Below are 24,531 nucleotides of genomic sequence, written 5' to 3'. Positions count from 1 at the left end.
GACCCATCCAGCGCAGCTAGATCTTCAGCAGCGTGGACTCGATGCTGTCGACCTCTGCCATCTCGAGTACTTCGACGTTAGGGATGAAAGCGCTCCAATGGATGTTGAGGATGGAGCGGAGACAACGCTGGTGGAAGCGTTCTAGGAGCCGTAGGTGATGCCGGTAGAGGACCCATGATTCGGAGCCGAACAGGAGTGTGGGTATGACAACGGCTCTGTATACGCTTATCTTTGTGAGGTTTTTCAGTTGGTTGTTTTTCCAGACTCTTTTGTGTAGTCTTCCAAAGGCGCTATTTGCCTTGGCGAGTCTGTTGTCTATCTCATTGTCGATCCTTGCATCTGATGAAATGGTGCAGCCGAGATAGGTAAACTGGTTGACCGTTTTGAGTTTTGTGTGCCCCCATCATTGGGAACAAGTAATCCGACTTCACCCTGTCTATCCCCCTGATAATTTTGTATACCTCAATCATGTCCCCCCTCATCCTTCTAAACTCCATCGGATACAAGTCCAGTTTTTCTAGCCTTTCAGCATATGTCAACCCCGCCATTCCTGGAACTAACCTTGTAAATCTGCGCTGCACACCCTCTATAGCTAGTATGTCCTTCCTCAAAATTGGAGACCAGAACTGGACGCAATACTCCAGGTGGGGTCTCACCAGGGCCCTGTACAACTGCAGAAGGGCGTCTCTGTTCCTATACTCCAATCCCCTCTTTATGAAAGCCAACATGCTATTAGCCTTCTTCACAGCTTTCTGAACCTGCATGCTAGTCTTCAGTGACCGGTGAACAAGTACTCCCAGATTCATTTGCTCCTCCCCACTCCCTAGCTTGTCTCCATTTAAATAATACTCAGCTTTCCTATTATTGCCCCCAAAATGGATAACTTCACATTTGCTTACATTGAACGTCATCTTCCATTCAGCAGCCCACTCCCCCAACCTGTCCAAGTCCCTCTGCATTTTCCTGACATCCTCCTCACACCCCACACCGCCACCCAGTTTCGTGTCATCTGCAAATTTGCTCAAATTATTAATAATCCCCTCATCCAAATCATTTACATAAATTACAAACAACTGAGGACCCAATACCGATCCCTGCGGCACTCCACTCGTCACATCCTGCCATCCTGAAAAAGACCCGCTTACCCCAACCCTTTGTTTCCTATTTCTTAACCAATTTCCTATCGATGTCAGCACCTTACCTCCAATACCATGCTCCCTGATCTTGCTCACTAGTCTCCCGTGCGGTACCTTATCAAAGGCCTTCTGGAAGTCCAAATACACCACATCCACTGGCTCTCCCAAGTCCACCCCCTTTGTCACATCCTCGAAAAATTCCAGGTTAGTCAAGCATGACTTACCCTTAAGGAATCCATGCTGACTAGCCCTTATACTATTATTTCTGCCTAAGTGTTCTGCTATTACTCCTTTTATGATGGACTCCAATATCTTCCCCACCACCGACGTCAGGCTGACTGGTCTATAATTTCCCGTTTTCTCCCTCCCTCCCTTCTTAAAAATCGGCACCACATCAGCCACTCTCCAATCCTCAGGGACCTCCCCCGAATCTATGGAACTTTGGAAAATGTCGACCAGTGCTTCCACAATTTCCATAGCAACTTTTTTAAGCACCCTGGGATGCAGCCCATCAGGCCCTGGGGATTTATCAGCCCTCAGTCCCAACAATTTACTCACAACCTCCTGTTTCTGGATCCGGATATCCATTAGATACCCTACTTCCCCAGGAAAGTTCCCCAAGTCTCTTGACACCACATGACCATTACCCCCTAACTGACCATAACCTATATCCTCCTTGGTGAAGACAGTTGCAAAGTATTCATTAAATTCCTCAGCCATCTCCTTGTTTCCGGTAATAATTTCACCCTTTTCCATTCTTAATGGACCAATTTTGGACCGAACCAATTTCTTCCTCTTCACATATTTAAAAAAGCTTTTGCTATCCTCCATTATATTATTTGCTAATTTTCTCTCGTACTTAATTTTCCCCTCTCTTATGACTTTCTTAGTATTACACCGGTGCCGGTTCTGTGATGAGCTCGGCCGGCCCTGACTCGCGCTCTTGACCACACTCACTTCTCTTCTCAGAGAGCTATGAGAGTCTGGTATGCTACTAATAGCTTTCATAGTTAAGACTGATCAAAAATGTTTATTCAGTTCCTCTGCTATCTCCTTGTTTCCCATTACAATTTCTCTAGTATCAGTTTCCGTTGGTCCCATGTCTACTTGGACACTCTTAACTTTATATCAGTGGTTCTCAATCATTTTCTTTCCACTCATATACCACTTTAAGTAATCCCTACGCTATCAGTGCTCTGTGATTAGTAAGGGATTGCTTAAGGTGGTACGTGAGTGGGAAGGGAAGGTTGAGAGCCACTCTCGAGACACAATTGTTAAATATTTTGCGTGAGAAAAATTGTCATTGGCCCATTTCCTTTGGAGTTATAAAACTGTCAGTCCTAGCAAAGGTCCTCGACTTGAAATATTGTTTCGCTTTCCGCTCCTGTTGCGTGACCTGCTGAGTGTTTGCAGTATTTTCTGTTGAATGAGGTATGGGATCCATGGAAACTTGGCTGTATGAATTCTGAATTGGTGTGTCTATAGTGACTAGTGAAGTTCCACAGGGATTTTTAAAAAAATGTACAATATGATAACAGGCCCTTTTGGCCCATGAGCCTGTGCTGCCAAATTTCACTGAATTGATCTATAACCCCACCCACCCCCCACCCCCATACGTTTTTGAACGGTGGGAGGAAACTGGAGCCGAAAACCCATGCAGACACCGGCAAAACATACATGCTCCTTATAGACAGCACAGAATTCAAACCCCAGTCTTGACTGGTGGCATTGCCGCAGGGTTGCACTAACTGCTATGCTAATCATGCTGCAGCTGACGTGGACTTTTTACCCCCTCCATAAATCTTCGTCCGCGAAGCCAAGCCAAAGAAAGATAAAACTGTGCACATAATGAGTCAATTAGGTACAATTAAAACAGTGGCTTTCAAACTTTTTTTTCTGTTCACATACCACTTTAAGTAAGCCCTTACTAATCACAGAGCACCTATAGCATAGGGAATACTTAAAAGTGTATGTGAACAGAAAGAAAAAGTTTGAGAACAACTGCTCTATATATTTTAAAAAGTTTTTAGCATCCTCCTTGATATTATTTGCTAATGTCCTTTCATAATTCATCTTTACCTTCCTAATCACTTTCTTAGTTGTCTTTTCCAAGTTTTTAAAAGTTTCCCAGTCCTCTAGCTTCCCACTTATTTTTGCTTCTTGTCTGCCCTCTCTTTTGTTTTTACTTTGGCTTTAACTTCCCTTCGTCAGCCACAATTGTCTTGTTTTTCCATTCACAATTTTTGTTCTTTTTGTATGTGCCTGTCCTGCACTTTCTTAATTTTGTGCATAAACCCAGTCATTGCTGACCTGCTGTCATCCCCATTTGTGTGTTTTTCCAATCTACATTGGCCAGTTCCTCTCTCATGTTTCTTTAATTTCCCTTACTCCACTGAAATACTGACACATCATTTAGCCTCTCCCTTTCAAATTTCAAATTGAACATCACTGCCTCCTTTTCCTTTCAACTCTCTAACCAGCTCTGATTCATTACACAGCAGCCAATCCAGAACAGCCAATCCCCTAATGGGCTCATCAACAAGTTGCTCCAAAAAAGTCATCCGATAGGTATTCCACAAACTCACTCTTCTGAGGTCCCATACTGGCCTGACTTTCCCAATCTATTTTTATATTAAAATCCCCCATAATTATCATAATGCTGTCCTTCTGACATGCTTTATCTATTTCCAGTTTTATTTTGTAATCCACATCCTGGCTGCTGTTTGGGGGCCTTTTACCTTTACCATTCCTTAACTAATCATCTAAGGACTCTATCTCTTCTGATCCTATGTCTCTCCTTTCCACACCATTCCCCCCCCCACCCCCACCCCACCCCACTCCCTTTCTATCTTTGAAATACATCAAGTATCCTTGGACGTTCAGCTCCCAATGCCATCCATCCCTTAGCCACAATTCAGCAATGATAACAGCATTGTACCCTCAAACCTGTAGCTGTTAAGCAAGATCATCCACCTTGTTTCCAAGGCTGCACACATTTAAGTACTATACATTTAGACCAGTTTTTGAATGTACTGTGTCTCTGTCATTCCTCTGGTAATTATTTTGTCTTGTCACCTGCCTGTCATTCTTGATGCACACCATCTTCACTTTACTGCTGTTTCCCCCTTATTCAGCCCTAGCACTCTTGTTCCCACCCCCCTGTCAAATTAGTTGAAACCATCCCAAACAGCTATATTAAATCTGGCCACCAGGATATTTGTTCCCTTTGGGTTCAGGTATAACCCATCATTTTTGTATAGGTCGTACCTTCTCCGAGAACTCCCAAAGATCCAAGAATCTGAAGCCCATTCCTCTGCACTAGTATATCACCCACTCATTTATCTGGCTCACCTCACTATTTTTGACCTCACTAGCATGTGGTACTGACATTAATCCTGTGATTACCACACTGGAGATCCTGCTTTTCAACTTACTCCCTAATTCCCAGCATTCCACTTTCAGAGTTTCCTGACTTATCTTACCTACATGTCATTGATACCAACATGTACTAAGACTTCTGACTGTTCACCCTCTCCCCTCAGAATGTTCTGAACCCAGTTTGAGGTATCCACTAACTTGGCACCAGGGATACAATGCTTCATCTTTATTGGGCTCAGAGAACCTCCCATCAGAGCCATGCTCAGTGCTACAGAGCCATGTACAGTCATTCTCCCTCCACCAAATCTATCTAGAACGATAAACCAATTTCTGAGAGGGATGGGCATTTTAACACGTGCCATTTTCAAGGACAATCTGGACTCAGTCACAATGCTGAGCCACTGAAGAGGGGAAAAAAAATCTTATTTCTATCCCCAAAGTATCTCAGGGAGTGAAATGGTTATTTAATCTTGCAATTTCATGGTCACCATAAGAGATGCTTTTCATTCCCAATTTAATCAATTGGATTTAATTTTTCCCAGAGCAGTTTCATAATTTGAGCTCTCTTCTGCAGATCAAGTAGAGGCTTCTGAATTACAGCTTCACTAATACATCCACTGTCTAAAATGTATTTAGATATATTAATTATATATTTTTCATGTTGCAAATTATTTTCACTTGTAAGATTATTTGAATATCATAACTGGTGTGTAATGCTGCCAGCATTGTTTAATTGCAGTACTTTTAATTAGCAACATTCATCTCTGCCATTTAGACCTTCCTAGCACACAATTAACTTAGTTTTAATTCTAATTTTTATTTCTCATGGAAATTGACATCATATGCACTTTAGATAACTTGCTTTCTTTTCTGTTATAGAACTGGCTAATCCATCAGTAACATCAGCTCCATTAAAAAGGACCAATCTATTAGGAACTTCCACATCATTGCATTTTGAAATTTTAAACTTTCTTTTGTTTATGCGCCCTTTCTAATAATTGCCGTTAATTAATTGCTTTTATGTTCCTTTGTTCAGATATTCTCCATTTGCCTCTGTAAATTCATCAACCTGGTGATGTCTACTCATTGACAACATGGTACTCTTATCCTCTCGTTAGAGATATTGCCTTTCCCTTATCCAGCCCTCCACGGCTGTCTCTATAACTTGTTTTCTCAGTCCTAACAAAGGTCCTCGACTTGAAATATTGTTTCGCTTTCCGCTCCTGTTGCGTGACCTGCTGAGTGTTTGCAGTATTTTCTGTTGAATGAGGTATGGGATCCATGGAAACTTGGCTGTATGAATTCTGAATTGGTGTGTCTATAGTGACTAGTGAAGATCCACAGGGATTTTTAAAAAAATGTACAATATGATAACAGGCCCTTTTGGCCCATGAGCCTGTGCTGCCAAATTTCACTGAATTGATCTATAACCCCACCCACCCCCCACCCCCATACGTTTTTGAACGGTGGGAGGAAACTGGAGCCGAAAACCCATGCAGACACCGGCAAAACATACATGCTCCTTATAGACAGCACAGAATTCAAACCCCAGTCTTGACTGGTGGCATTGCTGCAGGGTTGCACTAACTGCTATGCTAATCATGCTGGGAGCCCTGCTCTTTGTGATGTCTATGAATGATCTAGACAAAGAAGTAGAGGGATGGTTCTGTAAGTTTGTGATAGGAAGGTTGGAGGTAGTGTTGAAGGTTGTCACAGGTTACAGGATGCAGAGTTGGCTGGAAAAGTGGCAGATGGAGTTCAATCCAGATGAGTGTGAGGTGATGCATTTGGAAGGTCAAACAATGGTTAATGGCTGGATACTTAACAGATGGACTTTGGGGTCCAAATCTATAGATCACTCAGATAGGATAGTTAAGAATGCCTATAGTATGCTGGGCTCCATTAATTGGGGGATTGAGCCATGAAGTAATATTTCAACTCAACAAATCTCTGTTGAGACCACACATAGTGTTCAGTTCTGGTCACCTCATTATGGGAAGGATGTGGAAGCCATGGAGAGGATACAGAAGAGGTTTACCAGGATGTAGCCTGGATTGGAAAATATGTCTTTTAATGCAAGATTAGCAGAGCTTGGGCTTTTCTCTTTGGAGCGAAGGAGGATGAGAAGCGACTTAATACAGGTCAACAAGATTCTGAGAGGCATAGACAAAGTTGACAGTCAGCACCTTATTTCTAAGGTGGGAGCAGGAAAGATTAGAGGGCATCTGAACAAAGTGAAGGAAGGAAAAACACAAGGGATAAGTTTCCCCCTGTTCCCCGCCGCCCCCCCCCCCCACTCCAACACAGATACAGAGCAGAGGGTGCCTGGAATGCATTGCCAGAGGTGGTGGTGGAGGCTGGAACACTCTTAGACAGCCACATGGATGAAAGAAAAATAGAGGATTATTATGAGGTCAGGAAGGTTTAGTTTTTTTAAAAGTATATTTAGGTCAACAACATAGGGCAAAGAGCTGCAATGTTCTACGTACTAATCTGAGTGCATCAGCAGTTTTTTTTTTACATTGCTGCATTTATTTTAATTTTTATTATTTGCCTCTAAAGCTCTCCCTAACCTTTGTAACTCATCCTCAACTTGTCCAGCTGTGCCTCATCCTCCTAGACTCTGTGCACCCAGATAACCCAAATTAACCTTTTTGTATGATGGATGCTGTTAGTCAAAGGAAGGCTCATGGTCAAAGTGTCGACTGCGTTTTACTTCATATGGATCCAGTGTGACTTGCTGAGCATCTCCAGCATTTTTGTTTATTGCAGATGCTGTTGTCAGCTGCATATTTTCTCCATTTTCTGTCTGAGTTACAGGGAGAATGAATGAAGGAAAAAATGAAAGCAACTTAGCAGAGCTTGCCAGGGAAAGAAACCACCCCAAAATGCAATAGTAGAGAGCCTGGCAAGACCATATATATAGTAGACAGTCAATCTATAATTTGACATGTTCACGGAAGTACAAGAACCATTACTGAATCTCATTGGCTTACCATGAACAATAGAGAATCAGTACAATACATGATTGAGTCAATATCAGAGCATGAATTTGCAAATGAAACCATTTAATTACCATCCTTTCAAATGGATCATCTGTCTGAGAAGCCTGGTCCAGCAGCTCACTGTATTCCAGTTCTTCACAAAGGCGCTGAAGTGTGTTCAGTGGTTCATTTAGCTGAACTGGCATTGAAACTTTGGAGAGATCTTTCCCTATGTTATTCCTCAGTATATTCCACAGGCTTATGTTACTGTTATTTGGCCCTGGGGCTGGCAGGCATGACCTTCTTCTATTGTGCTGACTTGGAACATTTTGAGAATGATCTGTGCATGAAGAAAAATAAATATTACTCTGAATGTGAAGTCTTGTTAACCTACTGACAGCCTGCCTGCAGAAGGCAAAGGATAATGGAGTCTGACGGCAGATGTTGGAATCTAGAGCAAAAAAAAATCAAACTACTGGAGGAACTCAGCAGGTCAGGCTCTGCAGCAGATCGCTTTTTGTGCACAGCAGAGGATACATTTGGTAATTAGATTTCACTGAACTGCAATTGAAAGAAATTTGATGCTGAAGATTTATAAAAGTAATTTTGAATTGCACTACCGCATCATAGAATCATTTGAGCAAGGAAACAACTTTACAGTGTTCATCAATTCCAACTATGACCATTAAGTGCACTTACAACAACTTAATGACTCAGATAGCATCCACGTGTCTTTTTATTGTTGTCTCACACATAGCTGGATCTCTTATTCCCCCAAATATCAATAATGACTTTTCTTTTAGTGCCCACAGCATCACCTTTGGTATCTACCAATGATTCAACTCCCCTTTCCCCAACAACCACATCTCACCACATTACTCCAAAGCACAGGGTCAGTTTTCACACTCATCTTCACATCATCAGGTCTTCTGACCTCTCTGCTGGCTCTGTATTCAAAATTATTTTCTGACATACAGCATACGAGCAAAGATTTCTTGCAGCCAGTAACTAGGAAGACCACTACCTCCACTACAAATTTTCCAGATTTGCACAATTTTTTCCTCCCTTTTCTCCTTTGCAAATGAACAAAATTGAAGATAATTGCTCATGATCTTCATGTGGCATTTGTTCTGGTCAAACATCAGAACACATAATTGCACCCCCTTTACACTGCGCAGTCCCAAAATTGCCACATTTGATCTCCTGCCAAAGCTCTCAGTCATGACTTCAGTTTCTTTGGATGTGACTTTACTTAGCATGTCTTACCTCACACTAGATCAGAAATTGCCACTTAATTTTCCTAAAAAACTATCTTCACGTTCAGTTGCGGCTTAGTTTTAAAATCCTCATCTGTATTTTCAAATTCCTCCAAGCTCTGATTTCCCACCATATCTACCCGAACATTCTCTGAGATATTGGTGTTGCACTCTTCCACTGCTGGTTTTTCTTATCCTCAGATTCAATCTTCTGTTGAAGCTAAATTCTAGAATCTGTTAACTTTGTCCTCTTTCTTTGGCCATCTGACCCATCTTGTCTTTACATGATTAAGCATCATTTTTTGGTTGATAAAACTGCCATGAAGCATCCTGCACTCTTTCACTATAGACATCAAATGCACATTATTGCTTAGCAATGTTATTAGCATAAATTGTCAATATATTAGACAAAACAAAATATGAAAAGTTGAAGGAATACAGATGTGTTTGCTGTGAGAAATTAATAGCAAAATAGGCTTCAAATCCCTGTCTCAAGAAGAAATGAGTGATAACAAAAATCTGAAGATTTCAATGAATAGTTTCCCACCAGACCACTTGCCAGAAGTATGCTTTTGTTTGCAACATCAGAATTATCTATAGGGTGGGGGGCGTGGCAAGATGGTGTAGAGGGAAGACGTGCAGTTCCACCTTTCCCCAGTTAGACATAAATATCCAACTTTAAAACCTGTAAAAGTGGTTAAAAATAGTTTTTACAGACTTTGGAATAGTGGAGAATTGAAATGGCTACAAACGTGAAGAAATCAAAAACTCATTTACAAAAGAAATGACCTTATAAAAGTGTTGAAGAATTGAGGCTTACCTACCAACTTGAAGCCACTGAGTCGTCGACTGGAGTTCCCAAGCCTCAAAGGACCCCTGCTCGGCTGAGTATTACACCGGTGCCAGTTCTGTGATGAGCTCGGCCGGCCCTGACTCGCGCCTCTGTGAGCCCAGGAGCGTGGGTGGATCGGCCGAGTGGGGACAGACTCGTGAAACTACAGTAATGCAGGCACATTCAGTGCGTCGCGAGTTCGAGAATTACTAGAGAAGGTTTGGGCTGTGGGGGAGCCCGAAAGATGGTGGGCTGATGAGGTCAGCGCACTGTCGATGGGTATCCAGACCTGCAGTCGCACTGAAAGAGGAACCATTGTGCCAGAAGAGGAAGAGAGCCCAGCGCTATTGGAATCAACACAGGAAGAATATATGGGGACTGAGACCAGAGAAGGTAGGCCTCAAGGGGAAGTGATGGAACCTGGACTGGATTCTGTGTTTATAATATTGGAAGGGATTGCTCATCAAATGGAAAACATGTCAATGGAGATGTCTACTCAGATAAATCAAGGATTTATGGAAGTGAAAACTAAAATGAATAATATGTGTGAAGGGATGACTTTTATGAAGTATGACTGTAGTTAAAAGTGATGTTAGTAGATGTATAAAAACAGTGGTCACTGTACAGGATAATTTTTTTTTAAATTGAAGTTTTTTTTGAATGTAAGAATCAAGTGGATCATAATATGGAAAAAGTGGAGGATTCTTTCATGGATTGGGGGATTCAGAAGAAGGAATTACTGAAAAAGATTGATTCATTAGAGAATCAAGGTCAAAGAAATAATGTAAATATAGGTCTCCCAGAAGATATGGAAGGTTCAGATCCCGTAAAGTTTTTTAAGAAATGAATCCCTGGGGTACTGGGCAATGAATTTTTTCCAGATGGTCTGGAACTAGACCGAGTACATAGAGTGTTGAGGAAAAAACCATTTCCAGGTCAACCACTGCGAGCAGTTTTGATTTGTTGTTTGAAATATCAGGATAGAGAAATTATATTATGAGTTGCGGTGCAGAAGGCACGGCAAAATCAGATTCCAATGATGGTTCAAAATAACAGAATGTTCTTCTATGCTGATTTGAGTCAAGAAATAATTAGAAGGTGCCGAGAATTTAATTCAACTAAAGAAGTATTGTGCCGAAAGGGTTATAAATTTACTTTTCGTTACCCGGCTATATTGAAAGTTTTTTATGGGAATTGTCAATCTCAATTTTTTTAAAATGACCATGATGCATTAATTTATGCTAATTTGTTGCCAGATTTGCGAGGAAGTGGACGGTCACCATTATCGTCGCCTAAAAGGAGGGTAAATAGAAATGGAACTGGGAAGAATGGGAAACATGGAAAGAATGGAAAGGAAGTTGAATTGATGCAGTCTTCTTGATATTGAAGACCTGGAACAATCATTTGGACTGGAATCATTGGGTTGAATATATTGGGTTGTGCAAGTCTGACTGGTGGCAGGGGGCTGGGGGGTGGATGACACTGAGACCTTATACTCATCTGCCACTAGTGGGTTTTACCACACCCAGATTTTTAGGGAGTTACTACTTTCTAGTAGTTTATTTGGGGTAGTATATTTTTTCTATTTTTTTTTTATTTTGTGGAATTTTTATATAGGGGTGACGGTTTAGAATATTAAGGGAATTAAAAAGGGGAGCAGTTTTTAGTAGTGTGAAGTTTATTATTAACAAAATGTCTAATTTGAGCTTTGCAACTTTTAATGTTCAGGAATTGAATAATCCCATTAAGCATAAATGAGTATTGGCTTACATAAAGAAAATAAAAGTTTATATTGCTTTTTTGCAAGAGACTCATTTGACTGAAAAATAACACTTGAAATTGAAGAGAGAGTGGGTTGGTCATGTGTTTTCTTCTTCCTTTATCTCTAAGGCAAGAGGTGTAGCGATTTTAATTCATAAGAAATTACCATTTGAATTGGAATCATTTGAAGGAAATGCAGGGGGGGTTCTGATGGTGAATTGTAAAATTTTTGCTGAATCATGGACCTTGTTAAATATTTACGAACCTAATGTAGACGATGAACGGTTCATGTCGGAGGCTTTTTTACTTTTAAATCAGGCCAATGAAAATATTTTGATTGGGAGAGATTTTAATTGTGTTTTAGATCCTTTATTGGATAGATCTCTGAAAAGTATAAGGAAATCAAAGACGGCAATACAAATAGGAGCTCTGATGAAAGATTTGAATTTGAAGATGTTTGGAGGAGAGTAAATCCTACAGAAAAAGATTTTTTTTTCATTCATCTAGATATGATTCATTTTTTAGAATAGATTTTTTGGTATCGGCACATTTGCAAGGTAGAATACTACAGGCTGAATCGAAAAGTCGGGTTATATCGGATCACTCTATGTTGTTTTTTCCCTGTGCAAGAATTATCTATAGGGTTACCTCAAAAACAACCAGTGTTCGGACTCTGTATAAATCTGTCTTCAGGAGAAGAAAAAGCAGAAATGCCTCAAACATTCTCATTTTATCAGTTAAGAGCAACTTATATTTCAAAAACTGGCATTACAAATCTGACAAGTTTCCACTAAAATGTTCGATGTTGGAGATAGATTGATGAATTTTCTACTTCACAGAGAGTAGTTTAATCATTTTTAAAAAAAAATTTCAACTCATTCCTTTCTTCAGCCAGTGTTCAATCACCCCACTTGCACCCATCTGCAAAAAAGTAATGTACGAAATCATCTTACATATTGTACAAGCATTAGCTTCTGCTTCAGTGCTCAAGTTGTCTTCTGAAGTATTGTCACTTATGTCACTGACATACGAATCATCATCTGAAACCTACAAAAGAAAAATAAATCCATACTTTTCAAAAATGATTTGTGCAATATCAATATTGACACAAGACCAGAAATAAATGGTGTCCATATACTTTTGAAGCAAGACCTTTGGCCATTTTATTGTTGGGTAGAACAGTGAAGAGTTGTAATACTTTAAAAGAGGCTCCAAATGAAATGAAAGACTTTACTCTTGGGAAAAGACTCAACAGGGCTTTCAGCAACTACTAAATAAAGGCAGGAACCTGACACCAAGCCTTTCTCAATCATAATCAAATTTGGCATAAGTGCAATAATGAATTGGTCACACATTTTATACATTGTGATAGAACTAACACCATAGCTCGCGACAAATTTGTACCTGCCAATATAGCAGTCAGTTCAACCATCTTCAATGGGAATTTAGACTGGGCCAGGTGAAAGCATTAGAACAGACCATGTTTTCATAGTTACTCATGAATAGTGTGTTGAGAAAGCTACTTGCTGAAGGATACTGATTGCTTCATTTACACAACAGGAAAATAGTTCATCCTTGTGTCACTGGGAGCCTATTGTGTTATTTTAACAGGTGGTACTGGATTTAGCAGATTTTCCTCCAGGCCAGCACAAGGAGCTGCACGTTATTGACTGACACACAATACATTTATCAGCAGTACAAAATTCTAGCTGCTATTAAAATTACCTTTCCTATGTTGCATCATTCAGCCTCCTGCTGTATTCCTAAAATAATCAGCTTCTGTTGACACTACATCAAAATGGATAAAAGGCACCATCTCCTTGTCACAATGTGGACTTTTTCCCATGTGTGATCCAGGAATAAAGGGCATCACTACGATTTTCAATTGGCCGTGTCATCATAGGTAAGTCAGGAAAGTTACATTTCCAGCATGGTACAAATAAAAAATGCTCAGTGAAGATGGACAAAACTCACCAAATGCAGAAATTTTAGCTGCCAGCAAACATTAATTCAAATCATAACCAAAGATGTAGAATTAACCAGATGACAGGTCAATAGGGAATAATTCCATTAGCCTATACCCACTAACCTCGTTCTCTGATGAGCTTGCAGATAATAAAACTTCCTGTGCATCAAAGAATTCAGAGAGCGAGTCTGCTCGAGAGATCATACTTTCATTTGACAGCTGATGGACCAGGGTGTCATTTATTTGGGCAAGGTCTTGATGCCGCTAAATAAAATAGAGAACAATTACGTTACAAATTTTGTCACATGGGACTCAACTTAATTAATTGCATCCACCAAGTTCATTAAAAATTTTAAAAGTCAAATGTATTTGTATAGTACATTCAACAAGAGCCCTAGTGTTTAGATGTAACACTTCAAAAAAGATGCCTATATTTTTGGTAATTACAATACCCACTAACTGCTTGAGAGCATTATCATCTCTGTATTTCTAATTGAGAACTATGGAAGGCAAATGGTTAAATCTGCACATAGACATCATTGGGTCTTGATTTTACTGCTTGCCTGATGAGAGCTTTATTCATAGGTAAACATGTTGGAAAGTGAAAAAGGGTAGAAAAAAAAAATCACAGAATTCCTTATAAGATGAGCAAGAGATGTCCAACAGGCTCCTGAAAGAAACCTGTGCTTTCCTATTCCTGGCCCAACTCCCTGCATCCATCCTCGACTCTGTGATGATAGATGCCCCAATCATGCATTCCCCAAATATCTCCAATGATCTCTTACAATTTTCACAATTATAGAATTAATTCCTGCTTGCTCTGTGGGGAAATAGAAGCTCTGGTCAGGTTCAAATTATGATCTATATGGCTAATTTGATACATTAGTTTGGAGCTCATAACTGGCCTTGTAGTGGTCAGGAGAAAAATCAAGATTACTAATTCTGAGAGCTGACTAGATATCTTTAATTAAAACACAAGAAAGAATAAAACAGTTATGAGTTCACCACAATTGCCCAGAGAAGCAAAACCATCTGATGAAATGGACAATATGTTTTATTTTAACCATATAACATTTATTTACAGCATGGAAACAGGCCAATTTGGCCCTTCTAGTCTGCACTGATCCAAGTACCCTCCTCTTCCCACTTACCAGCACTCTGCCCATATCCCTCCATCCCCCTCCCATCCATATACTTATCCAACTCTTTCTTAATTGACAAAATTGACCCTGCCTCCACCACCTTTCCCAGAGCCCATTCCACATAGTAACCACTCTGAGTAAAGAAGTTCCCCCTCATTTTACTCCTAAACATTTGCCCATCAACTCTCAACCCATGACCTCTTGTATCCATCTCTCCTTCTCTCAATGGGAAAAGCCTTTCCACATCAATTCTATCTATCCCTCTCATTATCTTAAAAACCTCTATCAAATCCCCTCTCAGCCTTGTAAGTTCCAAGGAATAAAGACCTAATTTGCTCAATTTCTCCTTGTATTCAAGATGCTAAAACCCAGCCAACATTTTTGTAAATCTTCTCTGCACTCTCTCTAATCTTGTCAATATTCTTCCTATAAATCGGTGACTAGAACTGCACACAGTACTCTAAATTTGGCCTCACCAATGCCTTGTACTGTTTCATCATTACTTCCCAACTCCTATATTCTACGCACTGATTTATATAGGCAAGCATACTTTTTATCCCAATTTACTTTATACTTTATAACGTCACATTACTCCATATTGTTTCAACAAATCCTGTGATGGTTCTAAAGAATTCTTAGTTTGAGACAAATATATCAACACATCATCACCAAATAAATTCATTTTATACTCATGTCTACCAATTGTAATCCTTTAATATTCAATTCTTGTCTAATAACTTGGGCCAATGGTTCTATAACTAATGCAAATAAGGCTGGCGACAACAGGCAGCCCTGTCTAATTTGTATATGATGAATAGACGAGATAATTAAAAGGTGACAAGAAATTAATCTCTGTACTTCAGTGTCTTTCAGAACATGAGGGCAGGGGAAAGGACCAGCGGACAAATTCTCATGAGAATGATGCAATTAACTGTCACTTGTTTAGAAATCAGAATTATTTTTGGATTAATTATTCTGAAGTAACAATCCATCTTCATAATGAATCATAAATGAAATAATCAAGATAAGAATTCAAGGAATTGCAATGTGCATAATGATCCTTATATATTTCATATTTTATGATGATAATGAATTTGTTGTCACATGTACAAAAACCAAGTACATACAAGCAAATATTCTTATTGGAGCCAAACAGGCATGCAAGATACACCAACTACAAAATTATGCAATTAATCCAATACAGTAAATAGTAAATAAAGGTTAGATACATATTCACAGTTACAGTTATTGCAAGAGAAAATAAATGTCATTTCAATGGACCAGGCAAGATTTTTTTGTGGTTGGGGTAGTGATGAGATACTCAAAAATCAGGCTTCTGGGCTTTCTTCCCAAAGAAAGCAGTGAGAACAGATTGTCACCAGGGTGATGGGGGTCTGCATTCTTGGTTGCCTACTTGAAGCAGCACCTCACATAGATATCGCCACTAGAGACTGACTAGGTTTGCTTTTTTCTGCAGCTTTCTGCATTCCTGGACACTGGAGTTACCAAACCAGGCCATGATGCAACCAGGCAGTATACTTTGTACAGTACACATAGAAGTTTGAGAGTATTTAAAATGTCAAACCTCCTCAGACATCTGAGAAAGTAGAGGCATTGGGGTGCCTTCTTCACATTTGCATCAATGTGCTTGCTCCAGGAGAGGTCCTCCAGTACATGGTCTCCCAGTATCTTGATGGTACTAACTCACTACTTCTACAATTTGTAGATTGTGTTGGAGCTGAACTTGGTAACACAGTCAGGAATGCAGAGGAAATAGAACAGGAGACTGAGCACGCAGCCTTGTATTGCCTGTGTCGATGGTCAGTAAGGAAGAGGTGATGTTGCCAATCCACACTGATTAAGGCCTGTCAACAAGGTAGTTGAGGATCCAGATGCAGAGGGATGAATGGAGTCCCAGATCCCTTAGTTTGATTCCAAGTTTTGCTGGTATGATGCTGTTAAAAGTAGAGCTATAATTAATGATGTGATTCAATGCAGCAAGGAGAGCCAGTGAGGTGATATCTGCCATCGATCTGTTGTGACGAATCAACGTGGTCAAGGTCCTTCCCGAAACAGGAGTTCACTTGCTCCTTAACCAAACTCTCAAAGCACTTTCAATAAATTTACCATTCACTGGAATTTTAAAGATAAAGCTTAAAGAATAGCACATCCAAAAGTAACGTACAAACAAATCAAATATAAAGGAATGGATTTTGAACATTGTTCAAAGTTGATAATCAATTGAAAAAGGTGCATCTTTGAAAATTATTTTGAACAATCTTTCGTGAAAATCCAAGTTAAAGGTCAGAAAATAACATCTTCCTTACTCTGGGTATATAATGATGCACAGACATTCATTGTAGTGAATACAAATAGAATGTCTTCAGACTAGGATTTTAAAAATCTGCCTCGCTGCATCAGTTCACACTAGGCTGCTACCTAAAACTTGCTGCCACACAGAGACTGCATTTTAAAAGGCTTGATTTTGTTTACAAATCCCACCATGCTCTCCCCTCCTGTCCTATTTTCTCCAGATCTACAATCCTCCAATGTCCTCTGACAAACACACAACTGTGGATGACTATGCCTCAGCTACTAAGCCCCAAAGTTCTCAATTCTCCTCCCCAAACTTCATGCCTTTCTTCCCTCAAAATGCTCCTCAACATTTAGCTCTGAGCAAGCTTCCAGTCACCATACCACTACCTTCTTACTGATACTCATCCTCAAGAGACATGGCACTTGAAAAAATGCCATACAAATGTTATTTCAACAAAAATTCATTGTCAACAGTTTGCAGCTAGTGTGTTATGAAATGAGTGGTTCAATGTCAAAAGGTGCCTTTTTTCAAATGAGATGATAACTGGACATTGTGTCCTCTTCAAGGTGGTGTTAAGAGATTGTGATGCATTATTTGGAAAAAAAAATGCATGGTTGAACCCAATTAACGTTACCAAACAAAAAAATCAACTTGCTATTTGTCGGAGCCTCAAAATAAGAACACTAAAAATCACTTTGACATATTCAGAGACTATGAAATATACTCTATAAATATGCATCTTTCTCCTGTGACAATGAATTTGATACAAATTCACATTAGATAAAATATGGTCCAAGACATCATGACCTATATGATTTCTGAGGAAAGAAAGGGATTTCCGATATTTCCACGAGAACATGCATCAAGACAGAGTCCAGAAGGAAGCCATCTTTCTTCCATCCTGATGCAAGGTCTCAACCCAAAACAATGACAATCCTTCTGCCTCCACAGATGTTGCTCGACTTGCTGAGCCCTTCCAACAGTTTTTTTTTTAATGAAGATTCCAGTACCTCCAGTCTCATGTATCTTTGCAAGGGTAATGATCCCTTCAGATTGCTGACAGGACAAGGTATACCTTGTTGAAAGTAATGGAAAGTGCAAAACTTGGACACCAGAGGAGTAAACCATGAGAACTGTCCCCCTTGCTATGGCAGAAAGGAGAGGGATTGAGTGGCAACCACTCTTCCTGTTTGTATCAAAATGGGCCATTCTGTTGTCCATAAGCCAAGAAGCCCAATATTGAATTATAAATGGAACAAATGAACTGAAAAATTATCACAATCGCTCTTCAGAACTTTTCTACCCCCACCCCCACCCTCCTCCACACACAAGTACTGAGAAAGCAATGCATTTGTCAGCTCTGTCTTGACTCAATCCAGTAATTGGTTTTGCACTACTTGGGAACTGACAAAGAATAAACTGAAGGCCACAAATAAATCACTTATTGCCAGGCTCGTGGTGAATTGATGTTATAGGGATGAGGAAAGCTGAGTGAAACTTTGTTAGGGTAAATGCTGATGACTTTACTGGTTCAAACATCCATTAAAGGTGACAGCAGGAACACAAAGCAACTTTAATTCAGTTTTCTCTCTGTGAAAGACAGCACTGTGATCTGTTGGGTTGTACAAACATTCCTCTTTGATTTCAGGTTATGGAACATTTTTCACTTGCATTTCACAGCTCTGTAGGGACCTTTGTTTTCCCTCAAACCTGATTAATGTTAACCAAACAGGACCATAAAATCTGACGCCACCCTAACTGAAATATTCTTTGACTTATTCATCACTGCACCCAACCCATAAACTTCTCCAACTTAAAACAAGCCTGGCCTTTTCTTTCCCAGTACTAATAGAGCTCTGGACCTGAAACACTTTCCATAGAAGCTGCCTTATCAGCTGACTGTTTCTGACATTAAAAAAATATTAAAAGTATGAAGCACTAATTTAAAAACTGAGAAACTTGGGGGAAAAAAAAGTCTAAAACCATGGTTTTCAAACTTCTTCCTTCCACTTACATACCATTTTATGTAATCCCTATGCCATTGGTGCTCTGTGATTAGTAAGGGATTGCTTAAGGTGGTGTGTGAATGGAATGAAAAAGTTTGAAAATTACTGTTTTAATCGTCCCTCATTGACTCATTATGTGCACGGTTTCACAATTCCAAAAGAAACGGGCTAATGACAATTTTTCTCAAGCAAAATATTTCAGTAACAATTGGGTCTAGAGAAGTGATTCTCCACCTTCCCTTCCCACTCACATATCACCTTAAGTAATCCCTTACTAATCACAGAGCACTGATGGCATAGGGATTACTTAAGGTGAGTGGAAAGAAAAAGTTTGAAAACGACTGTTATAAAAGCATGATGTGGATAGGTTTAAGCTTTCATCAAGGATCACTCAATGGTGTTTTAAAATCTCCAACTGCATCTTGCTCTTTGCTCCATGATCAATGGCATCATTGCTAGCAGTTTAATACACAGAGCTGATTCAAACCCCTGGACATCTTTGCATTATGATTGTAGATAAGATAATTTCTGCATAAAAATTCATTTCAATGATATTCAGGGAAATATCCATGATGATCTCAACAATATTTATTTCTCAAATTCTGGTAATCATCATACTGCAGCTAAAGGAAGCTTTCTTGGCACAAATTACTGGCTGCATTCCCCGTATTAAAATGACAGCCATGGTTTAAATGTATTCCCTTTGCTGCAAAATACTTTGGATTCTCTCAAAGCCACAAGATTGTTTTTACTTTCATTTAATCTTAGTGTGTCAATATTAATGGAGTTATTACACATACTTTAATACGCTAGAGGGATTGTCATCCCAGTACAAAAGGAGACCAATCTGACCATTGAATCTGTTGTAAAGGAAAAGAACAAACCCCATCATTGGTGCCAGGGAAGTGCATTCAAGGGTTCTTGACATGCCATGATACAACAGCTTTACTCATGGACACATCAGAACAAAATTTAGTACCTCCCAAAAGCTAAAGCAATGGGCAGCATTCGATGGTTTCTACTCCCATTTTTTAGCAGGCTGCATTGCAAGAATATTTATGGAGCATAAACTTTGGGACTTGGTTTAGGCACAAGTCACAGGGGGAAAAGAAGCCAAAAGTCAAGAACACAGCAGGAGTGGGGTGTAGAAACCAAGCAAGTGGAGCTCCTATCTCTATATAGGGATCTGCTGAGAGATCACGGTTATAAAATCTTGAACAAGGTTTCCACATATAACAGGAAATCAATTCACTGGCCACATTTAAGTAGCACTGTATATGGAATTAACGGATTCAGTGCATGTCTTATGCAGAAAATTGCTCATCAACAGAAGCATAAAGCAGGAAGTCCAGGATTGAATTATAAATGGCACAATTGAACTGATTGCACTTCAAAATATCTTTTTTTTGCCACCCTGCCCCCAATACAAGTACTGAGAAAGCATTGCATTTGTCAGCCCTAACTTTAGTCTACTAAGTAATTGGCCTCAAACAGTGATTGCTTTACGTTACTTGGGAGCAGACAAAGAATAAACTTAAGTGCAATAATAAATCTGTTATCGCTGGGCTCCTGGTGAACTGGTTATAGGATGATGAACGCTGAGTGGGATACTCCATAAGGGTGAGTGCTAGTACCTCCACTGTTTCAAACATCCATTAATGGTGATTGCAGAAATACAAAGCAACTTAAATATACGAAAATTCCAAGACTAATGAAACAAGCTAATTGTAAAGTGGATGAGCAGAAGAAATGTCATGTAGCAAGCTATTATTTAATGACAGAATGAAAAATATGCCTTATGTATATGGTATCAAACAGCAGGAGACTGCACTCATTACACTCAGTGAGCAAACCTGGAATTCTGAATTAAAGCCAAAATCAAGAGGGTGCAGGAGGGCTGGATTGCAAACTTTGTGTCAAACAGTATATTTTATTTAATTTATGTAGTATATGAGAGACAAATGAGAACCCATTTTACTTTTTCTAGTTTCAAATGGAGAGCCAAGAGGCAGATTTTCCAACCACTGACATTAACCATGCACTGCTCTGCTCCGTGAGTCCCGAGATAATTTGATTCTTCAGTCAGATCATGACCTGTCTGTAACTTAACACTATATAGTCATTCCACCATACAACTCAACAACTCGAGAAACGAAATATAAAATTTAAAAGAATCTGCATCAATACCTATTTCTGGAAAGAATTCAAACCTAAACCCTTTGCACAGATGCACTGTCTAACTCTGTTATTTGCTTCTAATAGTCAATTTTTAAATTAACCCAAAACTTAGATCTCCAGATCATTGGAAAGAGTGACAGGAGGGCAGAGCACAGGTTTGGCAATTACTCTGATTTACAGTATCTGCATTTCTTCCATTTATTTTAACTGATCAAGGCCAAAAGGCCACAATTCCTATTCTCCTTTCACCACAATTTTTGAGATATGAAAGCCAGCACCCTTTTAGTTGTCCTTTAAAATGATTTCTATCATCTTTTAAGTGATCAACATACTTGTTTCCATTGCTTCCAGTTTCTCACCAATTTGAAATACTTTGTTTAATTCGTTCACGGCATATATTACTTCCTAACCTATCAGCTATATTATTAACAAATGCATTGTAGGAGGTTTTTGTGAAATGCCTTTAATAGCAATTGTAAATCAGAGTAATTGCCAAAGCTGTGGTCTGCCTCCTGTCACCAATTTCCTAACCAAATCAATAATTTACCTTTTCTTCCATGAACTTCAGTTTTAATCAACTGTCTCTCTTCAGAACATCTCTTCCCCAAAAAAATGTAACATGACCTTTGTCTTACCAGCATTTTGTTTTTGTTTAATATTTCTAGCAGCTGGAATTTTATTTTCACATTCCATCATGAATGCAAACACTTAAATCTCTCTACTTCTTTAAATACTTTCTCATTTTTCTTCCAATTGTTGATCATTCACTTCATTTCTCTTCCCCCCCCCCGCCCACTAAAATCACAAGTACCATCATTGCACTATTCATGAAGCAGTTGTCCATGTCTTGATATCTCACGGGGGGGGGGGGGGGGGGGGGGGGGGGGAGCTGTTAAAAATTAGTCAGCTCATAAACAAAAGATTATTCAGCTGTCCGAAAGGAATTAATGGACTGCTTTGGTATTTCCAAATTAAACTATTTCCTTGTGATGACCATGATCGATTATTTTAATAAACAAATGACCGCCACAGGTGCATAATTTATAATGGGTGCAATACAAGCTTACGTTAATTTAGAATGGGAGCAATAACATTAAAAGCAGACACTCTTTATGGAAAGTCATCACTGCTAAAGAAAGCATTTGGACAAGGAATGGCTGAAAAACAGATACTTTTTTTTAAGGAATAGCATTAACTTTAATGGGTTGCATTTTGTGGTTTACATCAAACTAACAAGACTAGAGGCCAATCTTAAAAAATATTGCCCACAACATGGAACCTTTCTGATGGTTGATGATAAGCATCAGGTGGTCAAGCATTAAAGAATTTCCAGACAACAAACAAGAAAGGAAGTGCACTTAATAAAGATAATATTATAGCAGGAAACACGTCTTTCATGCCTTCTCACCCACAGATTCCAGAATTTTTCTGATAACTGGGTCTAATGTTTCTTACTTTATTGGTCTCTATAATTTGCTGTGATTTAATCAATTATTGACACATAAATAGAGAGGCAGCCAAGTAAAACCAGTTTTGCAAAAGAAAATAATTTTATTAAATTTCATTCCTCATTTAAACAATATACTGAAATAATCCACATTCATAAAATGAGATGGGAGCATTGACCAAGCAGCAATCATGAAATTATGCATTGTTAAAATTATGCTTCATGCACAGGATAACATTTGCAATTTATTTTTATAGCAAGACTGGTTAGCAAGCAATTCATTTTTGACAATCGACTTTCCCTGAATTTCCTGGAGAAAAATGCAAATGTGGACCATTGAGCCACTGAAAACTATTTTGTGATGCAAGTTAAATTTCAAGGGCTCAATAAACCTTTAATTGATATCATGCAATTACAGGTGTGCCATCTGACTTGTGGGAATAACTATTGCACCTGACAGTTAAATGTTTTATCATTGTGGAACTTAAAATGATTCATAATGAACATTCCACATGAACAACATGGACAAAATTTTCCACAGACCCACCTTTACTGAACCTGGACTTGAAAACAGAGTGACAGCTGGATCTACCAGCCTAGACTCAGCATGTATCCTGCACAGCCGGCCTTTGAGCTCTGCATTCTGAGCTAAAGCCTGACAAAAGGCATTAAGGAAATATAGAGCATTAATTATTCAAAGCAGTCAATTTGAATAACACACACTGAGCAGGTTAGCTACTTAAAATGCACAAAATTGTTTAGTGATTTCTGGAATTGCATAATCAATTTAAGAAGATAAATGCATTCGTAGCATAGAAAAGAATGACAATGAAAGTTGTACTTTAAATAGAGTTTAAAACATGGTTTTCATTATTAGACATGGGAGTACCATCAAATGGATTAGAGTTAATACTTACAAAAAAGAAGCAGTTTTAAAAAAAAATTATGGCATCTTTAATGTGATTTTATAGAGATATCAAAAACAATGAGACCCCAATTCTTAAATACAAGTTAGAAAGCATTAGATTTCGGTAGCTCCTTCAAACACAAGACTGGAGAAGACAGATTTACAAAGGGAATGTCACAGACAGAGGCAAAGGTTTAGAAAGGGAATTTTATAACTGAAGACATGGTTGGAGGACAGTAAATGGCAATGCCTCAGAGGAAGATGAAATTTTTAAAAAATTGAAGTTGAGTGGATTCCACATTATAACATGTCATATATTGAGGGCTGGGTGTGGTGGAAAGAGATTTGGTCAAGGCCAGAAAGTAATTTAAGTCAGGGATAAAAGTTTCAGTAAGCTGGATGAAACTGGGTGGATGCAGCCAACATTGTAAATGTAAATGATAAGCATCCTCTGCGATACAGAAGATATTAGGTGGTGGACTTAAATAAGGATTACATGATACATCAAGGTTGCAGACGGTCAGGAGGAAAGAAAGAATCAGAGGTTAAGGACTTGTGTTGGTGGGAGAACAAAAAGGCAAACCATTTGAAGAACCTAATCTAGCTGACCAATCAGCATGCAAGACAGTCAGTGAGGTGCAAATCTGGAATTCAATAGAAAAATGCACCATTTGGACAAGAATGAGGAATAAAACTAGATTCTTGGACAGATCAACACACCCATCAAATAGCTCTATTCTTAACACTTCTATTAGTTTATCAGTTTTTACTCCACAAACTGCCCATGGTAAATTCTGTCACACTACACCTCCTCTGCTACTGGAACTCTCATTGTACTTCCAGTCAACTATCTCCAAATGCTTCTGGCTAACCATCTTTTTGTCTAAATCTGAAATCATCCAAAACTGCTACTTCCATCCTTGCTTGTAACTAGACCTATTCATTCATCAACTTGCACCTGTTGATGCTACAAGTCTGCACTTCAGCAAGTCGGATCACCATACTGTGCTGCAGCTACTCCATACAAGTGAAAGCTATGGATAGGGAGGGCCAGTGGTAATAGGGACTTCAATCGTTTGAGGATATAGACAACATTCTACATGATTTCTTTGACTCAAAGGATGTATTCAAGGATTCAGCAAACAACCTCGATGAATGCCACTGCCAACTTCTTAAAAAATTGTATGACCAAGACAAATAAAAATTTGGATGAACTCCCTT

The 24,531-nt window shown here is 39.1% G+C and overlaps 1 protein-coding gene across 3 annotated transcripts in view; it reads right to left on the bottom strand.

Moving 5' to 3' along the window:
• osbpl3b (oxysterol binding protein-like 3b) overlaps positions 1 to 24,531 on the bottom strand; it is a 175,045-nt gene that overhangs the window by 48,200 nt on the left and 102,314 nt on the right. For 2 of the 3 annotated variants that reach the window (XM_069914157.1, XM_069914155.1), the window contains exons 12-15: positions 22,951 to 23,058; positions 13,437 to 13,577; positions 12,301 to 12,394; positions 7,591 to 7,838 (exon numbers count right to left, since the gene is read on the bottom strand). In XM_069914157.1, the coding sequence (XP_069770258.1) occupies positions 7,591 to 7,838; positions 12,301 to 12,394; positions 13,437 to 13,577; positions 22,951 to 23,058 (591 nt within the window). The remainder of the gene's footprint in view (positions 1 to 7,590; positions 7,839 to 12,300; positions 12,395 to 13,436; positions 13,578 to 22,950; positions 23,059 to 24,531) is intronic. The other variant, XM_069914156.1, reaches the window with a different exon arrangement.

Source organism: Narcine bancroftii, chromosome 1 (genome assembly GCF_036971445.1).
Source record: "Narcine bancroftii isolate sNarBan1 chromosome 1, sNarBan1.hap1, whole genome shotgun sequence".
Lineage (NCBI taxonomy): Eukaryota > Metazoa > Chordata > Chondrichthyes > Torpediniformes > Narcinidae > Narcine > Narcine bancroftii.
The sequence above is the reverse complement of the archived record's forward strand: the minus strand, read 5'-3'. Positions and strand labels throughout refer to the sequence as shown.